The 23989-nt window shown below is 37.3% G+C and overlaps 3 protein-coding genes across 5 annotated transcripts in view; 1 reads left to right on the top strand and 2 right to left on the bottom strand.

The window, feature by feature from the left end:
• Nucleotides 1–129: 129 nt before the first annotated feature.
• On the bottom strand, nt 130–4806 carry LOC145209039 (cell division control protein 45 homolog). Of its 2 annotated transcripts, none has more exons than XM_080079285.1 (16): nt 4556–4806; nt 4358–4483; nt 3952–4073; nt 3545–3665; nt 3400–3468; nt 2889–2984; nt 2665–2783; nt 2368–2481; nt 2075–2233; nt 1746–1872; nt 1636–1686; nt 1510–1577; nt 1121–1259; nt 965–1057; nt 699–814; nt 130–481 (listed from the first exon to the last, which is right to left on the bottom strand). In XM_080079285.1, exons 1-16 carry the CDS (start codon nt 4604–4606, stop codon nt 340–342), a joined length of 1713 nt encoding a protein of 570 aa, XP_079935411.1. In that variant the 5' UTR covers nt 4607–4806; the 3' UTR covers nt 130–339. The 2 variants fall into 2 exon arrangements, with proteins under 2 accessions (XP_079935411.1, XP_079935412.1); XM_080079286.1 differs by having other exon boundaries at nt 1510–1574.
• A 958-nt stretch (nt 4807–5764) lies between these two features.
• Nucleotides 5765–20969, bottom strand: LOC145209036 (polypeptide N-acetylgalactosaminyltransferase 2-like). The gene is made up of 14 exons (XM_080079283.1): nt 20877–20969; nt 20505–20778; nt 20002–20378; nt 19672–19841; nt 19066–19131; nt 18221–18430; nt 17266–17353; nt 11941–12044; nt 11744–11870; nt 9338–9430; nt 8424–8507; nt 7968–8097; nt 7378–7500; nt 5765–6778 (listed from the first exon to the last, which is right to left on the bottom strand). The coding sequence occupies exons 2-14, from the start codon at nt 20613–20615 to the stop codon at nt 6626–6628; spliced, it is 1836 nt and encodes a 611-aa protein (XP_079935409.1). The 5' UTR covers nt 20616–20778; nt 20877–20969; the 3' UTR covers nt 5765–6625.
• A 2703-nt stretch (nt 20970–23672) lies between these two features.
• LOC145212576 (papilin-like) overlaps nt 23673–23989 on the top strand; it is a 31171-nt gene continuing 30854 nt past the window's right edge. Inside the window, exon 1 of one of the 2 annotated variants that reach the window (XM_080080748.1) lies at nt 23673–23795. The gene's annotated coding sequence lies outside the window, so the exon portion shown is untranslated. The remainder of the gene's footprint in view (nt 23796–23989) is intronic. The other variant, XM_080080756.1, reaches the window with a different exon arrangement.

The following is a 23989-nucleotide window of genomic DNA, read 5'->3' as shown; positions in this document are numbered from 1 at the left end:
ACCAAGTTCACAGAAACATTACTGATGCAACTTTCTCAGTTCCTTTACCTGTTTATGTCATCATGTTGCAAAACTGTACAAAATCATCTAGCATTTGCTAATTCTGTCTGTTTCACAAAAAAGTGCATATTTCGGTTGCAACACTTTTTGCGAATTTATATTGTTCAATAAAAATACTTCTACAAAGCAAGAATGCAAGGTGGACTGTGGAATAGAGACGTAGAAAAGAATAATGTTAAACATGTGGAAAGCAACAACTTCCAAGTGTAGCAGAAAATCTGATATACAGACAGAAAAAGTTTGAAACAAAAAGAGCAATGTTACAGTTAAGACTTGGTTTCAAGTCATAATTGTTATCAGCGCATCAATAAACTTGCTCCGGTCCTCGTTTTTCATTGTGATAATTGATGAGTCAAAGTAATCATGGGATGTGCGTGATTTAGTTCTTTCGGCAGCGTGAATAAATGCATTTCCAAACAAACTGTAAGATACAAATTGTATTGTATTAATTTTGAAATCGTGCATGAAAATGGTGCATAGGAATACGAAAACACTACACTAGCGCCACGGAATCGGGAAACAGCTGCAAAAACCTCGCGGTTGAAAATACGCCAATGTCAAAATTTAATTGATAACTAAGTTTCACTGGACAATGTGTAAAAGTCTCCGGCAAGATTGAAATGGTTTAATTGACTTACTTTTTTCTTGAATCATCAGCAAGGGGAGGAATGCCAGCAATAATGGAAATTCCTTCCTCAATATCACAAGGTGCACAAATCACAAGTGGTAGGTGTATGGCCTTTTCACGCTTTGACTGATTATAAAAAAAAAAGAGTTTTCCTTTGTTTGAATTACTAACCATTTCATGTCAATTTGTTTTTCCGCATTCCGTTTATTTCTGGTCACTTTCTTAAGGTTGATCCTGTTTTGTTTTGTAAATTAACAAAATATGTCTTTGTCATACCTTTCCTAGTGATCTAACATAGGACTGAAGTAAATAATGTGAAAAAAGGTTAAGATGAGTTGGATGGGAGAAATATTTGTAGTCTGGACTGCCCTAAAAAATAAAAAAATAATCTTTAATTTCTTGTAAAACAAACAAGCTTGGGTCATTTCCCACCTCCTTAATACTTGTGTAGAGGAAAGGTCCATAGCTTAACACTTGTCCAACATCAATAAATGTGCCTACATTATTCCTGATTGCTTGGAGTTGAAGCTTTGCCAACTCCAGCCCTTCTTTCATTTTTGGTGCTGATATCCTGTTAAAACGCACAACTACCCTGTTAAAACGCACAACTAAGTTAAAAATTTAAACGGCAGTTGGTTATCCTGAAATTCTGAAAGCTTACACCTATTTTTTATGCGATACCAATGAACCAAATACCAAGGTAAAAGACTGTTTTTCAGGCCTAAATAATCACACCCCAATTGACTACCCTACCTGTGTGTATATGTTCAAATAAAAAACAAGAAAACAATATTTTTACAGTGTAGTTCAAATGCACTTACCTTGACAAACCTTCCAATGCATCTACAAAGTTGGATTTATCAGTCATGCCATTTGTATCAGTCAACTTCTACCAAAAACAGGCTTTAAATATGTGCTAGAAAGACTAATTGTGTTAACTGACTTACTATGTTCTCTAGTAAAGCATTCACAGAGTAGACAGCATCACTTGCACAGATCTAAAATAAACATTAAAAGTTAAAGTTTGTATATTTGGCACAGAAACATGTAGAAATACCTTGTGGTTGAAGCCATACTGTGCAGAGAAAGATTGGAATTTCAGGTTTTTCAATCCAAACTTTAGAGCAGATTCTTCAACAAGAGTTTGTAGATTGTCTCGCATTTTAGTGTCCATGAACTCATAGCTACAAAAAAGCAGACATTCTTGTCAAAATCATAAAGGTTTAAAATCTCCCAGTCCAAGAAAGGTAAGGTGGTGTTTAAGCAGAACGTAACAGAAATTACAAAAGAATGAAGGTTTAAACTTCATTTCATTATATTCTATGTATAAGAATGCTAATAACATAACAGCAACCCACAGGATTCCAACAACAAAGTGATTCTTACTTTTGTTTACATTGTGTGAGGGGAATCCCCATCTCTGCTAGAAACTGATGAAGTTTCTTCATTCCTATGTTGGTCCACACTTTGAATGCTGACACAGTTGAAATAGAATGGCACAGACTTTCAAACAATGACCAATGGCGATACAAGGCCAAGTCCAAACTGAAAAAACATATAAATGCTAAATTCACAGTAAATTGTGTCAACATGTTTGTAAAAACAAACAAAGGAAAGGTGAATGATACAACTTTTATGCTTGCAGCACATATATACTTGAGTAAAACAATGAAACTTACTCATGTTCAAAATTTATTCTCATGCAGTCAATTGATTTGGAATTGTCTTCATCTTCATTTGCATGATTCAGACGTGACATGTGTCCTTGCAATTCCAAAACCCCAGTAACATATCTAAGATCAAAATGTACTGCACAACATATGCATAATACTAAGCTTTATTTAATTTGCAACACAAACACTGCTTAAACTTTAGGATAAAGCTCTTCAGATTAGAAAGTTCTAGTCACCCTGTTACCACCCATAAACACAAGAACAGTTGCAGCAAAATGCTGTATGAGAGATAGTGTGACTTACCGGTCACGACCGATCCTTTTGTTTTGAAATTGATCTGTAACTCCAGCAATTGCCCACCATAACAGTTCATTGTTGTCTTTAGACATTCTCCATGCAAGATCATACACAATCAATGATGCCTATGTATTCACATAATTTTAACACACTAATCTAACCACAATACAAAAAATGTTTGCAAGTAAAAACTGCTAGTTGCAGTTGTTTAGAGGTGTATTTAGACTTACACATGTGCCATAATAGGAAAACTCCTCATAGTCAAAGATAATTTCTTTTCTTCTCTCTTCCCACTCCCGCCTCTCCTTTTTTCTCATCAGCGAAGCCTAAATGATTTTTGCACAAATTATATATCTATTATTTAGCAATTTAGGATCTAAAACAGAAACCTATGGCTCACAGACGTAATTTTTATGATAACTACGTCTGACTCTCAAATAAATATCAGTTTGCTTTAAAACAGTAAGTAACAAATAAATATTTTACGTGTTGGATGTCTTCAATACAACAATGTTTCTTAAGAAAATAATAAACTTTAAGACTCATATATATATTTTTAATTTATGTATCTTATTTTCAAAAAGTCATATCATCATCATCATCATCATTCATCATCATTCTTCAGTCATACCATTTTAAACAAAAAAATTAACAGTTCTCACAGTAATACATTTAAAAATTTACCCCTCAGGTATAAACAGCACATGTTAAACTGACAATTGATTGTTTAGCAGCAGTTACCTCATCAAATCTTCTTCGTTTAGAAACTTGTTCTGTGTCATCATCACCCTCACTTTCTTCTTCATCTGACTGTGGAAAAAAGAGGTTTAGATGCATATTTGAATTTTCACACAGATTATTATGAAAAAAGATTGCCACCACTTACATCATATTCTCTGTAGATCACATCATAGTCAGGAATAGCATCTATTTCTTGTTGGTTGTGCTTCAAAATTAGGTATACTTGTCGCTCACAATAGAAGTTGACAAGATCAATTGGGCGATGACTAGAGTCAAAACATGTATAAATTTTATGCTACCGTTAAGTATGTTTATTACCTTCCTTGTATTTATTAACATGCCGCAGATACATTTATTAGGTGCAATTTTAACATTGTGTTGGCTTTTGGCTTTTACCGTAGTACACACACACACACAACACAAAGAGATGGAATGTTCATTGCCCAAAGAAGGTTTGAACAATTTTATTATTTGTATTGTAATCAGTGCAAATAAATTTCCAATTTTTTTACCTTTACTAATGATAATATCATTATATTATAATTATATAACCTGTCTATGACATAAAATGTCACATCTTCTGAAGGATCAAGGGTGTTTAGCAAATCTATGTTTGCTCCGCAGTTTAACAAAATAATATGTTTATTTTGTTCCTTGTGTTCTTCATACTCTCTCTGCCAACACAAGGATCAAGTTAAAATGAAAAATAAACTAATTATATAGCACAAAAATCATTTTAAAGAAGATTACCAAAATGCATGAGACATGTCCTTTTATCCTCGCACATAATTTAACGGAATGAACACACATAATTTATATAAAAAAAACTAGCATACGAATATTATACTACTATGTTTGTAGAAGCAGGGAAATAGACATTTCATACTCTCAGGTTCCAAATTCTATTGCAAATTGTATAAGACTGTTGAGTTAAAATTCTGCAAAAGTTCATACTTACCACAAGATCTGACTTCTTTGAAACAGGCACAAGAGTATATTGAATGTTGTCACATCGAAACAAAGATTGCAATATCTTACAAGCACACAAAGCATCTACGTCAAGTGCCACCATAACAAGGACTCGCTGTATTTTAAAATCACAGTATTTTAAACCTTTGCTGAGCAATAATAAACAAACAACAACCTATATACAAACCTGGTGCACAATTTTGTGAAAAAAATCTTTCACAGGATCTGTCAGCAACATTGTTGACTTGATTTTGACTAGATAATCCAACAATGTTTCTTGTTTTCTAGCAAAAACTACACAGTACCAAAAGTATTTCCAACTAATACAAACTGTTATCCTGGACCTGTGCTCAAACTGCTCATCACATTTTATCCTTTATTCAATAAATTTGCTGGAGACAATTTCCTTTTTAAATATAATATTAATACGACGATTATAAAATAATCCTTCAAAAAAGTTACGTAGTATATTTTTTTATGCAAGTACAATAAATGTGTGGACTATTATTGTGAAAAGTCTTTTCGCCGTTAGTCCATTAATTCTTACTGGGAGTTTTAATTTTCCAAATACAATTGTACAAAACAACTTTTTTATTTTCCCGCCAACTTGTTGTCCTATCGTCGCAACCTATTTGTACGACAGTGAGATTACGACTACAGGTATATTTATTATAGTTTTTTCCATAATCTTATTTATGAAAACATACCCTAAAATTCAACATATCTTCAAACATAAACATACCTTTGTTAACAGTTGGATAGATAAACCTAAAAATCGTGTCGCTAGTAGGGTAGAGTATTTGGTAGAGATGTACCGAATCGGCTAAATTTGGGTTCGGCCGAAACCGAATATCCTCAGTTTTGCCGAATAAATTCGGCCGAATCAACCGAATCTTTTATGACGTCAGGCGAAGGCGTAAGCTACGCGTTTGACATGAAAACACAAGATTTTCTACCAGGCAAACAGTGGATCTATACTACACGATAGTTGTGTTGGGGAATGGTGTGACACCTCATTGAGCAGAAAAGACACGTTTTACGCTTTATATTTGTGTTCATAAAGAATCTCTTTAAAAATGGCCGATTCGGCCGAATAAATTCGGCAAACCGAATATTCGGTACATCACTAGTATTTGGATGCACCGTATTTTTTGGATGTTCATCCCATACAGCCACAGTCTAATTAAGCATGTAGCATAACGCCCAGATGCCGTTTTTCAAATGATTATAATGACGTTAAGTAAATGAGAGAAGCGTTTTGGCTTGTTTGATGCCAGTCAAGAATATTTGAAACTGCAAATGATGTGCCAATTTAAACGTCATTTTGCCAATTTAAACGGACATTAGGTCAGTTCATCTCGATTGTAAGAAAACTCACCAAACACCAGACAATATGTAGCCATGTTGCGTGTATTCGTAAGCACGTATTAGTTCACAAATCCAAGGGTTAACGAGCTACAAAGCCGGCTGCTGCTAAAAATTATTGCTGCCCTACCTTTCGATGACATGAATAGGAAAATAATCTCGCCACCGCTCGGTGGGGGCTATCAAGCACGTGAACATTTTCAACCAATGAAAAACCGGCACTGTATCCACAGCCACCGATCAAATTGCACAAAAAGCGGTCAAGAGTTTGGATAACGATTAAAATTGTACAAAAAAACAATGAAATAAATAAAAATTCCGACGATTGTGATACAGTAGAAATTTGCTATACGAGTCTTGTAGAAAGGTAAACGGAGAACGGCAACTTATTGCACAGACCTCTGATACTTCACGTGCTTTACTGGTTTTGTGTTCTGAGTATATGTTCCAATGATAAATCGTGTATCGTTTAGAGCATAAAAGCAAAACTACCGGCAGCGTGTCTAAGACATCGCAATTACAAGCAAGCACAATGATTTGCATACAAGAGAAGGACAGGTAACTTGTGCAAAACAAATTAAGTGTTTAAGAATGGATCTGTGCATGGTCAGCGTGAGAAGAAAAATGGGGAAGTACCTAATTTGAAATACGACATAGAAAGCAATCTCAAATTACAAAGTAACGCTTTAAAGATTTTCGTAAGTGCACGGAAGTCTCCAGTAACATATGGAATCGGTGCCGTTGGTCGTCATCAACCAAGCACATTCACTGTTGTGAGTGATGACGTAAGCAATGCGTCACATCAGCGGCGAATAGGGCAGAGTCTTCGCGGGAGTTTCGTTTCGCTTGAGCACCGGCTTCGCGTCACGGCTCGAACGAGTGACGTCACTATTTATTTCGGTAGATTTCCCATAGTAAACTTCCAGCTCTGACTTGCGCCGTGGTTGCAACGCGACAAAATGAGACCCTGGTCATGCGTTGAGCGACTGTCGATGCAGAAGTTTGAGGAATCAAGACGAAGTTGGTTGTTTGCGTGAAGGAATCTCTGCACAAGAAACATGCTGTTGAAGGGAATCCTATATTTTTAGGTATTACCGGTTAGCCGTGAGTTAGGTGGGCTACAAACAATGTCTAACCCAGTGGTTTTCAACCAGGACCCAGGCAAAAAAGTTAGTTTTAGGGGGCCACGGTCCACGAAAGGTTGAGAACCACTGGTCTAACCCATAATCAAGGTTGCCTATTTCGGACACGTCCTTGTTTTTGACTTGAGTCCTTATTTTTCTACGAACAAGGAGTTGCTGGAACAGATTGTTTCTTGTAAAAAAATGACATGTAATATGTCACGGCTCGTGGAAATGCAAAGATTTCTTAAAAAACCTGTTTACTTGCGTGTGAAATTTTAATGCTTTTGTTGTCCTTAATTTGGGGTCCACGCCAATGGCAACCCTGCCTATAATACACTTCGACATTGAGAAAATGCCTGTGGTGAATACCTAGCCAGTTTGGTTGATCAGTTTACTATTTCTGGACAATGTGACACATTGTTCACATGTAAAGTCAAGCATTTTTTAATCATTGACGCAAATTCATATGCAATCATCTCAAATCGTTTGGTGGCAATCTTCTTTAAAAACGCGCATTTACCTGCAGTGGGTCGTTGGTGTCACATTGACGTAATCTAATGACGCTACCCTCACGTACTCCATCGCCGGCGCTTAAGCAAAGCTCCTGATGACGCAGTTGTTGCTCTTTAGTCAGTGAGAATTCCTGTGGTTAAGGATGCAATGTGGTTAAAACAAAACTACAAATTTTCGACCAACCTTAAACCTTCAACAACAACATACACCAAGCAGCCTATTTAAAACTAAACTAGACAGATTCCAATGCATATTTAAGATCATTTTGGAGTAAAACATAAAAGAAAAGTCCACAAACACCAGGTAGCGCCTTTTTGCATGCCATCAAGACCAGCACGTTATATATTTTGGGCAGGAGCAGACAACTTAATGCATCTTACTAAATTAACGTCGCTATGAGTGATGAGGAACAATACGTTTACAAGAAGGGAACATCAGTAGGCATTTTAAAGGCAAAGTGCTAAATGTGGTACATACGAAAACATTTTCAAACCCTCGAGAGAAAACTAAGTTAAATAAAATAATTTGGACACCCTGGCTAGACCTTGAAATTCAACAGTTGTATTTATAACTTAATACCATCCACGTGATTGTTACCTGGTTACCACCAGCCTCGTGGCATTCGTACACGCCGACTGTACCATCGTGAATGTGACCGAGTGTGTCCATGCATGACCCTCCGTTCTGCTTGATTGACCCGAAAGCCACAAGGTCAGAGCTGGGCACTCTATGAACAAAGCAGGTACACAGCCGATTAGTCTTTAAGTCTGGTTAATCTTATTATCTTCGTGTAACGCTTCAGCCGCTGTGCAATTTGTTTTCACGAAAGAAAACGTTCGAAAGCAAAATTTGTCAGTTTAAACAGGTAAGTGATTCATTAACAACACACCGAAACAAAATAAAACATGACATTGTTTTCTTTGCTTCTTTGTGGTCGAAGCAAAAAACCTGTTCCAAGCACAGTAGTCTCAAACTTCGTTCACGGTAGTATGGGAATTACTTTCGTGTCTTGATGCTATTTTTACAAGAAATGGTTGATAAAAACTAACAAACCTCAATTCAGGATATACATTGGTGAGATACCACTTGAAAGGTTTGCACTTGTTTCGTCTTCTTACTTCAAGGCGATCGTCAATACTACAGAAAAGCATGAATAAAAAAACGTTACCAACAAGATTTTTTCACTTTTCAACAGGTGGTAAATGTTCTTGATACAAATACAGTAGCGTTTTGTGTGTATTTCATCGTAAAGTAGACGGGGTTTGCCTGGAAAAAGGTAACCTTCAGCAAAAGTGGCCAAACAAGAGCTTAACGCGAATACAAAACAACTAACATAACATGAAAAAATCGCTAGACCTTCACACGCGTCATTATTTACTTCACGCATCGTTGCCACTGACAGTTTTCCCAACACGTTCATGCCACAAAGTTTTTAAGTGTGCTTTGGTCCGGGCGCGCCGAGGACCTGGTGTGTTTGCTAGCGCACTGAACTTTGGGACGAACTTGGCAATCGCTCACTTCGCCGGGACAAGTTTTATCCCGCCACACCCCGCTTACATTGACGTCATTCTATGCTCGGGTTGAGTGAAAGTGCAGATACACGACAGAAACCACCACAAAGCATGGGTCAGGACAAAATTTAAGAATTTTGTCCTAAAGAGGTAGGGTATTGCACAGGAAGTTTCATTTTATCAGCCGGCGGGATCTGGGAGAAACATCTGTGATCATTTTGATTTTCTACAGTACACCAATTGGCTATCACGAACAACTATTATTGTTTCTATTGCACAACAATGGAAGTGATACATTTAAAAAAATCACAGAAGAAAAACGTTGGAATATAACAAAATAATTCGAGGTGAAGTAAAAAACCTAATAAAACGGGAAACGTAACGACAATTAACATGACATATAACGAAACACAAACGCTATAGAGGATATGCAATAAAAACAATTTTTTCACTCACTTTCCAAATGGAACAAGTTTTGCCGAGGGAACAGCAGAATAGTAGAACTCCTTGTACTCATCCATCCAAACTTCCGCAGCCCGACGAGTATTCCTGAAATAGAAATCCCCAGCAATATTAAATCAACTTCAATTGCAAAACGATAAGAAATGATGCCCTAATGCAGGGGTGGGGAACCTGCGGCCCGCTTGCCTTTTCATTGTGCCCCCCGTCACAATACATTAAAGTCTACAACATAGCATCACAAAAAGAAACAGAAAATAAAATGTTTATGTACAAATATTTCCTTGAAATGACCTGTACATTATTGGTAATTTATTTGCAATATCTTCCCATTCCACATTATGACGTCAAACGTCCATAAAAAATTGCTACACATTCAACCACTTGCTACATTTGTGATGTAACTGTCACTCGATTACCGCTCCTTGCAGTAACAAATCATTTGCCATGTGGTGTTAGTTTTAAATTAATCTTAGTGCTAGTAGCGTGCGATCCGAAAATATATTTTTAACTATTTTTGAGTAAAAATAAGTGATAAACTTGTATGGCTTGTCTGTTGCAAACATGTAGCAGCAAAGAAAAAATCAAATCTGGAGGATAAAATATAAAACCACTTGTGTGCTTTGGGTATTTTTACACGGAATTTGAAAGTAAAAAAATATTTGGCCCGCCCGAAAATGTTGTGCAATTCATGCGGCCCGCAGTAGTAAGTAGGTTCCCCACCCCTGCCCTAATGCATGCCCAAAATGAGATAAAGCAAGAAGTGTGCGTGGTAAGAAATGAGCACACCAGCTATTTATTGAACAAATTTGAAGCACTGTCTACATGTCTACATACTGTCGAAATTCAAAACATTGCGCAAAACCGTTAAGTTTTTAGCACAAGTCCTTCGAAATAGACAAGCTATCGCCATTAGTAAATCGAAATCATCACGATAAATCAGTAATAATTCGCACCCATAAAAAAGTTAAAGTAGTCTCGCAAAGACCGGTCAAATAGGAAACAGAATCAACAAACAGCTAAATTTTCATAGTTTTCGCATCTGTCTACAAAAGGCGCTTTGGCTAGATGAAACGACAAGCAGGGCGACCTTTTCCGATTTCTATATTTGTTGAAACGACTGTGTCCCATATCACTTACAATCGCTTTAATGGTATAGTGTTACATATCGCGAGGAAATAAGACTCAGTTGAGGCTTGTCTGTAGCCCAAATTGCCAGAGGCTGTAGATGCATTGACGATAGTTTAGGAAAAAAACGAGATTTGGACAAAAAGGGAAAGCTCAAAGACTTATAAACACGAAGAACCTATAACGCAACTTAAAAACCTCTCAAATGCCTATCTCTTATACCAAAGAAGCATAATACACTTGAACATTAGGCATCGGGAAATATTTAAAGCAAATTTACATTTCAGGAAATTCGCGTTATGGCCAAACCACAAATGGTAAATTTTCCAATCTATTTTTGACACAAGCGGCGGTACCAAATGCTAACCAAATGCTAATTACTAACGCGGTGACAAAACAAACCACGAAAGACAATTTTCCATTATTTATAAACCAGAAGGATTAAATCATGGCATTTACCGCGTGAGTAAGACAATGGTGTACTACTCTTTTAAAGCTTAAAGAAAATAATAATAAAAACTGTTTTAGCGTTTGGGTGTATTGTTTCTACTTACTGTTTGGCAACTTACCCTATATATCTAACCCCAACAAGGTAATATTACAAAGTCACAAATCCTTAATTGTTTGCAGACGATCTGACAATCGTTAATAATGATAAACAATCGACAGATGTTTAAAACCAACGACAAACTTGCGGGATACAGCCACATCCCGCATAAACCGGTTTGCACCATACAGCTAAAAACCGATTAATCAAAGAAACACTAATGCCGAATGTGACAGGTTGCAGGAAATGTAACGACCAAAGAAAAAAAACGCCGCATAGTCGTAATATATTTGATGACTATACACTCCTTATGAGCAAAAGGTAAACCATATTTTTTTATGTGTCCTGTATAGTTTGTTTAGCTGTGGCCTAACAGTCAATCAAACGCTTTCAAACCAAGAAAGTATTGCCTTTACCAATTAGTAGCCTTGCTCCATCAGACGAAAAAATACATTTCTCAAAATTTCAAACGTCGTTTTCAGCTAGAGCTAGACACATCTAAATTTGCATTTGCATTAGAGTTACCGTCAATGCGAGAAAATTCAACGAAAACGACATTGTACTTCACGTACTGACGTAATTTGCCAAAGCTAATGTCGATAGAATGACAATTCTGCCACTACACGAAACTGTTTACCCAGATCATCTATTTATAAAACATAAACTTGAAACTAAAGTCAACCGTACCAAGGTTTGATAAACAATCTTTTAAAATCATTGATCCGTACCTGGTGAAGACGTTTCCACTGCCACCTGGGAAAGTGTAAGGATGTTGTTTTCTGAACACGTGACCTACCCTGCTGCATGGAATAATTTCGAGTCGACCTCCACATTGCCAAACTCTAAAGGAAATTTCTACAGCAACAAACAAAACGATCAGCGGGGTGATGAAGTATGTGACGTCATGCTCACTTCACGTATTTACCGAGGTTTTCGCCTCCCCACACGTCCATCGCGGTGTCGTACTTGCCAAGCTGGTTAAAGTAGGACCTATCCATGGTGAAAAGCCCACCAGCGATCATGGGTGTGCTGAAAAAAAGAAAAACAAACAATTGACACCAGCACATTTTGGAAATCCAGTATGTGGAGCGAAAAAACTATAGGCAACAAAACAGCGTGAGGTTCAAAAACAAGTGTGACTTTAAGATGGAAAAGTTGTCCAAGTTAAGTACGAAAACTTTGGAGTGGGGGTAAACATTGGTGCTTTTATTTTGTGGTTAAATGTTTTGGAATTCCACAAAGTTATTGTGATTTGAAAACCAGCACAATCAAGTGTGAAAGTTCGGCAGGTAAGCTAGTATCCCAGTCCCAGTACATTCGCGCATTGTTTAAAAAAAGTTTTCCATTACGCATTTGGCGAACCGATGTTTATCACGTGATCACGAAACTAGTGGTGCGTGAAATGTCAAACGTTCCATCAAAGTTCCTATGACAAACAGCTTCCGGATTTTCATCGTCATCTTATGGTAACATGTCCAATTACGTTGCATTGAGGCTGGACCTCAGTCAGTACAAGCTGCTTCGTTGGGGCAGTCGTGCACGTTGTTTGCACAAGGTGACATTTGCTAAGGTCGTTTCAGTTCGGTAAACGGAAATATAACATTATGATTGGACCACAGCCCATGTTAATCTTTGCCCTAAAGCAGGGGTGGCCAACCCGCGGCTCGCGAGCCACATGCGGCTCTTCGTCTGGTTTTATGCGGCTCTTACGTCGTTGTCGAAGTTTGGGGGCACTGTGTATATTTTGGTTAGTATGTCGCGATCTGGTACACAAATCGTGAAATGTAATGTAAAGCTTTAACAATTTTGCTTTTGAACAAACTTATTATCGGTATGGCCACAAATGGTAACCTTGCCTGAAAACTGCAACCTTATATGGCAAAAATGGCTTGATTATGATGGCATATATTCAATTGTTGAACAATGAATGATTGCTTATTGTTGCGTACAATGCGAATGAGACACAAAGCAACAGCAATATTTACAACAAATGTGCAAATGTGTTCCAAAATAAATAATGCTTCAATTCGTTGTGTTTCGGGTTATGACGAACGTTATATTTTATGGGCAGTTTTTCTTGGGTTTGATTTGAGCGACTGTTGGTGGTGAATGCATTAGTGACGTCGCAATGAATTTAGTTTCGCCACTTGGCATTTTCGTAAAATTCGACGCCCAAGAGAAATAAGGTCTTAGTAATTCATCAGACATGAATCTCACCGCACGTTATTGATAGAATGAGAAAAAAGAGCATATTTTAGTTCATATATTTTGTTTGTGGGATTCGTTGAAATGGGAGTTTTGTGTAAGAGGCAGTGCAAACCATTTATTATTGAAAACTGGCACGTGGTCTGTACAAGTCAAATTGTGTCGTTAATACGTTGGTGTGCGACATTTAGAATGAATCTGGCTAAGCACAGGAGGTCTCTGTGGGTGAGGAAGGGGCAAGGCAACGAACATGTGTGCCAGTGTGTATGACGTGGCTCTTTGTGGAAACACAGTAAAGAATTTGGCTCTTAGGCTTTGACCGGTTGGCCACCCCTGCCCTAAAGCATTCACTTTCTTAACTGCACGAAAACGCTTTGTGGGCAAGCTTAAAAGAAGCGTTTCGCGACAAGATGGCTACAATTCTTTATCCGCTATAAAGAAATGTGCAAAAAAGACTATATCCCTACTGTAAAATTAGTTTTAAGTAATAAATCATTATCCAATGCTGATAAAAATTCTTACATTGCATTTTTTGGCAGATATTTTTTTAAAACAATAGCCCCTAAACTTGCACATAAAATATGATTTAAAACTGTCTTATCAGCTTAAATTAAACCTATATCTGGCAAATGTACTTTTGTGTAGCAACGACCAACTTCGGTCGCCTCCTTTAGTTGAAGTAAAACGTGCAAATGAAGTTAAAACACTGTGAGGTATTATCGTGTGGGTTATGCATTGCATCCGTTTCACAAAGCTGAGATAACATGCATTTATAGGCTCCTTCTACACGTCTTGCATTGTTTGTGCATTATAAAAAATTGTTTTGTAATGCAAGCAACATAATCAGATTCTTGTTTGCCATTATTAAATTTCCCGCTATGAAGTCAACAGCGAAAATCTAAACGTAAAACTATGTAGGGATCCTTATGTAGATTTGTCGCATGTAACTACTTAATCAACGCTAAATCTAAGCCGTGACGTCATAAATAGTCCACAAATTTGTTGACGCCGGTGTGGTGGTATTGTCGCGACGGCCTCGGGAGCCAAGATCAAGTCGCGGTCGGAGATATGATAACCATCACGACTTGAGGACGGGGCGTTGCTGTGTATATTTGATCGGTGATTGGCGACGATCGCACACAAACTAACGAAGACGGATTAACGTCGAAAGGTGGTCTTGTGATCTGACACAACTTCCGCACAACTGTTATTGAATGGCAAACTTCTTGAAGAGGTAAAATATAAAATAGCAAGTTTCGTTTTGAAACGTTTAAATTTGATTGTTAGTGTACCTAAACTGTTTTCCTTCAAGTATTTGTTGGGGAATTGGCATGGGGTATATGTATCCATTGGGCTCGGACTGAACCGACAAATAATCGATATGCAATTGTATCGTACTGTATGCATATGTTCAGCGAAAATGTAAACGTTGATGGGTACTGTACACACTCATGCCGAATTTTCGTTCCACGTACTACAAAGAATACTCTGTCAGCGTATTAAACAGCCTCTTGTCAGTGTTTGATATTACTGATGATTGCACTGCATTTTTTTCACTGACAGCGAAAAATGATTTTCAGATTAACTTACGACTGCTAATTAATCGCACAGATAAGTGAAGGTACTACATATGCCGTCTAGCAGGGCTGGGCGTCGATACCACCGTGGAAGCTCAGAACGGTATAAGGTAAAAACAAAATAGGTCGACATGGTTTTAGCGCTGGCCCAGACACGAACCAATCAATGTGCTGGTCTCATGGGGTCTAATAGGAAGTACATTAATGTCTGTTGCGTTTTCGGAGTTAATTACATGAGTTGCGTAACAGAGGGGGGGATTAAAAAGGAATACAAATATATACAATACATGAACAAGCATGAAGAGCAATACTCGTTGAAAATTATGCCTGGCAGCAACTGCTTTTTTAATCAATCAAATGCTTGTGCTTGCGATGAAAGTGGGGGTTGAAAACAGGTTACAAAAGGTGATTTTAATAAAGTAGTTACAAACCAGCGAAACACGGAACTGTGCCAAGAACACGAAGGAAGTTATTTAGGGATATTTTTAAACGTTTTAGGATACAAACTTGATGCACGGAAACGCTATGTCAAACCGTTCCCATTTTGGAGAACAGTACACAACCACTGGCTGTGAACTGACAACTGGCTTTTATAACATTGAATTATTAATACAGCTTAGACCAGAGTTTCAGTGTGTTATGGGTTTACGCAAAGCGGCTTTAACCGGGATTTAAGGATGATTATTCCGAGGGACAACATTCAATCACTAATGCAACGCAGCAACCATCCAACCTTACAAATATAATCAAGGCTGTTTACTAACCAAAATTATGTGAAGTTTTTTAGTTTTTGTTTAAATTAGTCCTGTTTGTTTGCACGTTTAGTATAACTTGGTTTGAAAATTGTAAAACAATCGGCAAACGCTTGACGTCATACGCTGACTTCATAATTTTTTACAACAATTTATATTTCGACGATTTCAAACATTGCCTATAGTTTAGTATTCGGAATTAGTGTCCAAGAGTAAATGACCAAAATGCAATAACACTGATTATGGGGAAAACTACAGCCTGAAGCCTGATCAGGAAAATGCGTGTTTCATGCAAAGGTCGGTTTACCTTCATAAGCACAATCCCAACCCACACAAAAGACACAATATATCGCTAAAGTTTCTGCGTTTTTAACAATTCATATCTTTGTCAGCTGAAAAGTAAAATATTTACGTATGTTTCCTACGCTGGCAGTGTAAGTCAAACACAAGTGAATTTGGGAGCTGGCGCAAAATTAAATTTAAAAAGCTCAGTAAGTTCACGCTCACTGCTCGTGTTAAGCCAACGATCGACGAACATGAATGGCGCCGACCTTACACGCCACGGAGCGTCTAAAGGCGGTGTGATTTCAAATGGGATAAGCCACGTGGGTTACGGTTTCCTGTTTATGAATATCGAGGAAAAACAAAATGCGATACTCTTGTGAGTTTACAAACAAACCGGTTCTAAAAACTTGGCCCAAAGCCTTCACAGACAGTTTTTAGGCAGCCGTGTCATTTAGAATAATATACATGACATTAGGTTGATCATGACAACTTGGTATGACAGTAAAAATGACAAGTGCGTTGCTGTTTATTTTTGTTAAAATATACAAAAATAAAGAGGTTAGTGTCTTTAAGCGGCGGGTGGCCAATTTTCTAGGCCAGACAAACATGGCATGTGTATTCAACATAGTGTATATTGTATCGTTTTGCCAAATGCCAAACCAGCCTGTTTCATGTTACTTGGAGCTAAATATATAACGCTCTTTGAGGCCGTGAATCATTTACCGCATACCAATCGGATACAGTTTTTATTGTTTAAAGACCGAGTGGACGGTAGTTGGTAGAACCGAAGACCAAAACAAAACATGTTTAGTCATTAATCGAAATTGTTGGACAGTGACCACCGATTTGGAAATGTTTGAAAAGGGAATTTATACAAAATTTAAATTACGCCACATGCTGTGTTGAAAAGCCGCATAGAATTTATCCCTAGATCATATTTACAGTATCAACAGGTTACACAGTTTCATTATATTTTTTGAATTCGCTGGAAATAGGACCTGTAAATTGGTCTTAGTTCACGCAAGACTGAGTCCAAAGGGTTTGGTTTATCGATGACAGATTTTCGCCTTGAATTAGACCGCGCAATATCGAAAAAGCAATATACAGGTTTTGGACGTTTTGTATTTCCTTGAAGCCGTCAGATATGCTAGCTTGGGTTGGGTTTTGTCGTAGAAAACCAATAACAAGCCAAAACTTTGAGGTAAAATAGTCCTACTTTTTACATGTTGTAAGTATTGAAATTTGTAGACTTATGACACCTCAATCAATGCAGCGGTATTTTTTTCTCTCAAAGTTTTGCACGATGTGTGTGGCACAGCGTAATATTATACATTTTTTTTTCGGGAACCACACACTGGAACCCTCTTTGCAACGCCCTGAAAATACCTTTTCACTTCTTTTAGTTTAGTAGACTATAAATTACAAGCTTACGCTATAGGGGCGATGGGGTTGGAAGCCCTTTGGCGACGTTCCTCAGGAGTCATGTAGTCCCACTTGAACACCAAGTTCCAATCGAAACCTGCGGAAAAAAACACGGCACATCATCACAAGGGCAAATGTAAATTTGTTTCGACGCATTTTATGCCTCAGGGCCACGAATTGACGCCAGGCGAGCCTGGAACCAATTTTCTCCGCAGCTCGGCATTCAGATAAACGCTTTTTATGGTTGCGGGTTGTTTGTCCTATGGTTTAAACTTTCATTCAATGGTTTATGATTTAGGTGGCTGTTGGTACATGACAACATGAACGTAAAAATTTACGTCCACTGCATATACAAAACCTTCAAACCAAGTGCCAAGTGTAAAATCAAACCAAGTGTTAATGATGGCAATATAGACAATTCATCGAATCCTAAACTACGTTTGCCAATTCGCCTGTGATTAACCTCTGTACTTCCTATGACAAATTAGTATGCAAATCGATTTTTACTTGGAAACGAAGGACCAAACTTGTGCCGGAATTTGCATTTCAAGTTTACAGTCGTTTGTTGCAACTACAGTCTCTACGCCTTCTTAGCCACAGACGAATTATCTGAACTCAAGCTCGTAGTTAAGCTTCGACAATAAATCATTTGTGATTTGTGATAATTCAGCTTTAAGTATTAAAAGATAAACAAACTACCATTTAATTAAAATACCTGGTTTAAAATACTCCTTTTCAGGCATAATTTAGCCTGGATTTAAACTTACGTTTGTTTATCAAGTTTTATTTTTTGAACACTATCTAGAAATGCCCCAACAATGAACCCGTGTGTATCATAACAAAGTAAAAGGACGATTTTCGGTGCTAAACGTTTATGGTTACTGTTGAGTGCCCAAGGTTCACGCAAAACTCACTTAACGTGCGTATGCAACAGTCTAGCAACCAACCGGGCAATATTACATACCTCCTCGTAAATCTGCGCTTGCTCCAATGTATTCGAAGGTATCCATGTTGATGACGTCAATAATGGGGCATATCACAGCCGTACGGTTGGCTGCCACACGGGCTAAAAGCGGCTCAAGCCAGTTTTGGTTGCATTCCACATGTGAATCCAGAAAAGTAAGCACTGGGGCGCTGGCAGCGTCTGCTCCTTTAATTCTTGATCTCATAAGACCTGACAAGTACAAAGAGTGCATTAAGACTATTGAGTGAGTAAAGATTTAAAAATGATCTGTTAGGACATAGTATATAGATCTCTACATTACAATACAAAATATTTTGTTGTAAGAATTGTTTTTAGATTTAAACAGTAAAGCTTTTGTAAAAATACGTTGGTTTATCACTGTTTGTATTTGTCTCTTGTAAAAACGTTACATAATGGACATCAACAATACTTGTGTTTTAATGATTAACCAACAAATTGGTGGTTTTGTACAATACAACATTAGCTCGAAACATATAAAATTTTAATCTGTTTTTCCAAGCCCTAATTAGTTTCTGTAAATTGATGTTAAAGAGCACATGTCAGATGTAGTGGACATCAAAAAACAATAAAAAGGGTTTTTAATCTGAAAAGGAAAATAACATCATTGATTTTTAGCCTCATGATTTATTTATGGCAAGATTATTATAAAATTCAGTGTGGAAATAATGTGACTGGGACATGTATTAACAAAATTACTGTTTGGTTATACAAAAATAAACATTGTGAGTATTAGGTTAGGTTGCTACTGTACACAAATTAGTAGTACAGTATATTGGTAGTAGAGCAATTGATTACTGTGCATACTTAAGCAACAAATATTTTACCTTCACGTTTGTCATTTCTTAAAATCCGCACTTTTTCAATTTTGGACAAGAGCTGTCCATCCTCAGCTAAAGTTCAAAATAAGTATATCATTTAATAAAAACATCTTTGTAAGCTTCAGGTTATTGGGTAAAGCATTCAAATTAGGTGTGTCAGTTTAACAAGCATAAAGTTTTCCTTAAGGCAAGTTAACCACAACCTAACCATGTTAGGAAATATGAGTCAGACAAGCAAAGATCTAAAACCAACAAAGAGCGCTTTTGTCAGCATTTACCTGGGCCAAGTTTTTCACAAACTGTCTGAACCTTTAAACATGTGAAACAAAGTGCAGGACTAAAAATGTACAGACAGCACAGACACAATCTAATCAATCAGTTTTTGGAAACTCAATCCAGACAGAAAAATGTGTTGAAGATTGATAGGTTGTGATTTGGCACCAGCACAAAAATTCAACTTAACTAGTTTCCTTGGATATCACAACTTTGTAGCTAATATACTTAAAAATTATCCAAAAATGCATGTACAAAGCTAATACATAAAATGCACTTATGCATGTGCTTTTACAAAACATATCGAATCCACAATTGGCATGAACAGAAAATACTTACGATTGTCACTAAAGTCATCAACAAGAATGATTTCTGTTATAAGACTTGGTGGACTTCTTTGCAAAATGCTGACTATTGTTCTTAGTAAAGTTGATCTTGCCTCATTGTGGAATGTAATAATAACACTGGTGGGCGGTAGAGAATTGACATTCCATCGCTCTCTTTGGCACCTGTAAATAATGCACCCCAACCGAGATTTAAATACTGCATATACACTGGCTCTACAATCTTTAGAAATAAACAAAATATAACGGGGACAAAAAAACATTAAACCTAGTTTTTTCAAGATAAAACATTCAAAAAGTTGCCACAAACAAAACATTTTTTTACATGTGATTTCTTGTGTCTGGAACTGCCCGGTCACATTTAAGCTTGTCGGATGCTTGCTGATTAAACTTGTTCCTTTTGTATGCATCCTCTCCATGGCGGAGTAATGAAGGTGCCAAATAGCCAACTTCATCAAAATCTCGCCATCTTACACCTTTTAAGTCCAGCGCATCACTTTTTTCTGCTTCCTTGGCTTTTTGTTGCTCAATGATTTTTTCCATCAAATTTTTACGTACTTCACCTTTTATGGCTTGTTTTAAAACAGTGTTTGCTTTGCCAAAGGATTTAATTCGCTGCTCATTCTCCCAAACACTTTCCGTATGGATAAAATCGAAATCTTTTCCTGGACCCCCATCATATTCATCCATAGTTTTTTCAAACTAAAATAAAAAATAATCATTTAAAAAGTTCACACCTGATTAGTTATCAGTTAGCACATTGAAGCACAAACTACAACATATAAAACATAAGGAAAAGAACAAATATTTGAAACATCAAACACTTACTAGTTCATTTGGTTGACTATTTTCAGAGTTTGTAAAAGAACCCAGGTAGTAAAATATTCCAAGTAGCCAAACTGAAACAATGACCAATAAAAGTCTGGATTTTCGCTTCATGTTTTTGATTCTGAATTTCCAATTATTTCTGATTTAAATAGTTCAAATAACATGGACACAAAAGAAGGGAAGTGCAAGTCTAGTTTTTCCTGAGATTACTCCATGGTGTCTATTCTTTGTTATTCAAATGACAATACCTGCAGCACACACTCCAGTGGTTTGACTGTAAAAAATGAGATCAATACATCAATATATAAGACCTCAAAATTTATGTCAAACACCTCAGAGCTTTATAATACTTTACAACTTAAATAAACATACTTCAAAGTAAGAGGTAACACATGGACAACCCAAGCAAACCAGACCGATGCTAGAGAATTAAATGGTGATTCCTAAGCTCGCACACAGCAACGTCACAATGACACGCCTGACTGCACACAGTTCTTTTTTTCGTTCCCCTGCAGCAATCGTGGATTCGTGGCTGACCTTCTAACGTCAAGCAGCATTTTTAGACAATCGCTCCAAACCTTAATGTCAATAGAACGGACAATTACGTCTTAACCTTCGCAATAACCCATATCAAGCTACTATTGTGGAGACGTAATAACAATCTGAATTGGCAAATTAAAGTTAAGTTGTTTGTTTTGTTTGTTTCATTTTGATCTTTAGTGGGTGAAGCAATCAGAAAACCTTTCTTGCTCAGCTCATGAGTCCGCCATCCCAATGACTGCCTCCTTGCCATTTGGTGGGATCCCGGTACATTAGTTTTTTCTGACTTCCGGAGTTTGGTGTAAGTCATGAATTCTTGTGTTGAAGCAATACTGCCGAAGTTTCTCGCTAAGAAATACACATGGTGCAGTGCGTTTACTATCTATGTATTCTATCTGCCAGTTGTGTCTACCACTTTGTCGGGCTTTGTAACTTTCAGCATTGCGCAGCATTTTTCGGCAATGTGAATACTTTAGAGCAGTGGTTCTTAACCTTTTTTCCTTGCTGCACCCCTTTCAAATCACTAACCAATTTTCGCACCCCCTTTCAAATCACTAACCAATTTTCGCTCCCACTTCTGTAATTGCTTAAATAGAATAGACCTAACCAACCTTAATGATTCAACATCCCCGCACCCCCTAGGAACAGTTCTCGCACCCCTTGGGGGTGCGTGCACCCCAAGTTAAGAACCCCTGCTTTAGAGGAATTAAACCGAAAATGTTTTGAGCTCAAGGCGACCTTGCTCGATCACTAAACACACGCTCGACATAACAGGCCAATCGTACAATTTCAAAGTGGTGCAGTCAATCGCACTGACACAAACAATTCTATAAATTAAAAGTTATGATACCGTTTTCTGTAAAACTCGCCGTTAAGCATATCCTATAATTTACAGAAATTAAACCTAATCTACAGCCCATCCTTCGACCCCAAGTTAAGCTACTTATATGGCACATCAATGGGCGCCTGGTGAAAAAAAGTTTGTCCATCACAACGAAACTATTGGCTGTTGTTGGGTTTACTTCATTATCATTACACCGTAAACCTAAAGAAATAATCAGATTTGCAAATCAGGTTAGCCTAAGTTTGGTGCAATTCGTAGTTACAGTTATATTGTAATTCGGACATTGTAATTCAGCTAAAAGCACACATTTCATACAGATTTTCCTAGAAGCATAGTAACAAAGAAAGGATAAAACATGAAGAACTTGCGGCTTACATTGCTGCATGAAATTTGTGATTTGGCGACATCTACCGATTATACAAAATAATTATCTGTTCCACGTCGTTGTGCTAGCACACTCTGCTTTGACTTGCCCAGGTTGTTAACACCATTCAGCAAAATAAGCACGTGAGAGAATGGCAGTTAGGTAAAGAAGTACACCGAAATTTTCATGCTAATTTAATCGCTCCACGCAACAAGAGCACTCGTAGAGTGCAGACCAAATCAAACCGACCCATGTCACCTACAAAAAGATTACCCAGACTCTACCACAGATGTTCAAACTGGGGTAAACTGGACATGATTTGGAGTATATGTGAGTAGGAGAAGCATTTAAGGCGTGTGGAATTAGTATGGTTTTGAAATTTGAGAGAAAATTACATCTTTGAAAACATCCCATTAGTTAACGAGGGAAATTGTGTTAAGAACCACTGGACTGGCTTATATGTGCACCTCCCGTTTAGTACCACTTTTAAACAATAACATTTTCATGGCCTATTTATTGTTTGGTTTAAAGGCATAAAAGCAAAGAATAAAGTTTTATATTGGGTCCCACTACAGTCGCTTTGGTACAACCAAGAAGTTCAATAAAAGAGTAACAAAGGGTTTCCAAGGCAGCAAACCCACAACGCTTTTAATCAGCTTGCAATTTTAGGGATATACTAAAAACAAAACTAAAAGTCTATCACACAGATTAAAGTTACACAGAAACTCACAGGAAACCAGTTAGAAACGCAATAAATGTACAACCAAGGATATGTCACCTTGAAAAAGAATTGTTGTGGTGATGTTTGAAGAGATCCGAAACACATGTTCATAATCAACGAAATATTGTTGTACAAGGAGAAGACAAGATTATGGAAACAAACTACGACCAAGATACAAGGAAGAAGATAGGAAACTAAACGTAGTCATGGCGTTGGGCTCTGATAAAATATAGGTAAGGTAATGTCTAGTTAGTTTTTAAAACTTGGTGAAAAATTAGGTTCTCGCGGAGTGGGAAAAATGCAATGTCATGTTATCGCGACGTAATTCAATTTTCACTTGATGACTTTTAAATGACCTATATTTAGTTGTTTTGTGATCGATATTTGCAACATTCTGACGACTACCTTCTTTGGTATATCCGGAAATAAATACTACAGGGAGTCCAAGTTATACGGAAATGTCGCTATTGGGAGTGTGAATCACAAATTTCCTTGCAAAGCACCTAGCACAAATATATAGAAGGCTTCAAAATGTTTATTCACCGGGCAACAATTAGGACCGCAAACGCGCGAGCTGAGAGACGGCAAACAAAGCAATTAGACCCGAGTGAGGTTCGGTCATGTCGTCTCGGCAAAAGTGTTTACAAATACAGACGTGATTGCGGGTAAAAGGTGATGGTGGTCGTAAATCAACATACGTTCTGCGAGTTTTAGTGCGCGGTCGGCAATATTGGATAGGAGTAAGGTACAGTTAACACATCAGCAATCGACAGGCGAAATACCTCAAGTGTAAACATATATTTCATTCCACCAATGGCGCAAGTGAGCAATGTAGGCTATGCTAAGATGCGCGTTTCAATGTGAAGAAATGTTTTTGTTGTGGTCTGGTATCGCGTTGACAATTAATTTCATGTTCTTTATACATTTACAAAAGTCAAAATGTTTCTGTTCAAAAGTAACGCAATACTTAAACTTATTTTTTTTCACCTTTAGGCCATAGGGTGCAGTAGATACAC

The sequence above is a fragment of the Phallusia mammillata genome, chromosome 1 (genome assembly GCF_965637545.1).
Source record: "Phallusia mammillata chromosome 1, kaPhaMamm4.hap1.1, whole genome shotgun sequence".
Classification (NCBI taxonomy): domain Eukaryota; kingdom Metazoa; phylum Chordata; class Ascidiacea; order Phlebobranchia; family Ascidiidae; genus Phallusia; species Phallusia mammillata.
The sequence above is the reverse complement of the archived record's forward strand: the minus strand, read 5'-3'. Positions and strand labels throughout refer to the sequence as shown.

Bases quoted from the DNA above. Each gene is read 5' to 3' on its own strand.
- LOC145209039 (XM_080079285.1), bottom strand. From the start codon at position 4,606: ATGTTGCTGACAGATCCTGTGAAAGATTTTTTTCACAAAATTGTGCAC. The intron at 3,666-3,951 runs GTTATATAATTA...TTTTGACTCTAG, and splicing joins ACATTTTATGTCATAGACAG to TCATCGCCCAATTGATCTTG. The intron at 1,058-1,120 runs GTGGGAAATGAC...TTTATTTTTTAG, and splicing joins TCTACACAAGTATTAAGGAG to GGCAGTCCAGACTACAAATA.
- LOC145209036 (XM_080079283.1), bottom strand. From the start codon at position 20,615: ATGAAGCGAAAATCCAGACTTTTATTGGTCATTGTTTCAGTTTGGCTA. The intron at 11,871-11,940 runs GTAAATACGTGA...TTGTTGCTGTAG, and splicing joins GTGGGGAGGCGAAAACCTCG to AAATTTCCTTTAGAGTTTGG. The intron at 8,508-9,337 runs GTGAGTGAAAAA...GCTTTTCTGTAG, and splicing joins AAACTTGTTCCATTTGGAAA to TATTGACGATCGCCTTGAAG.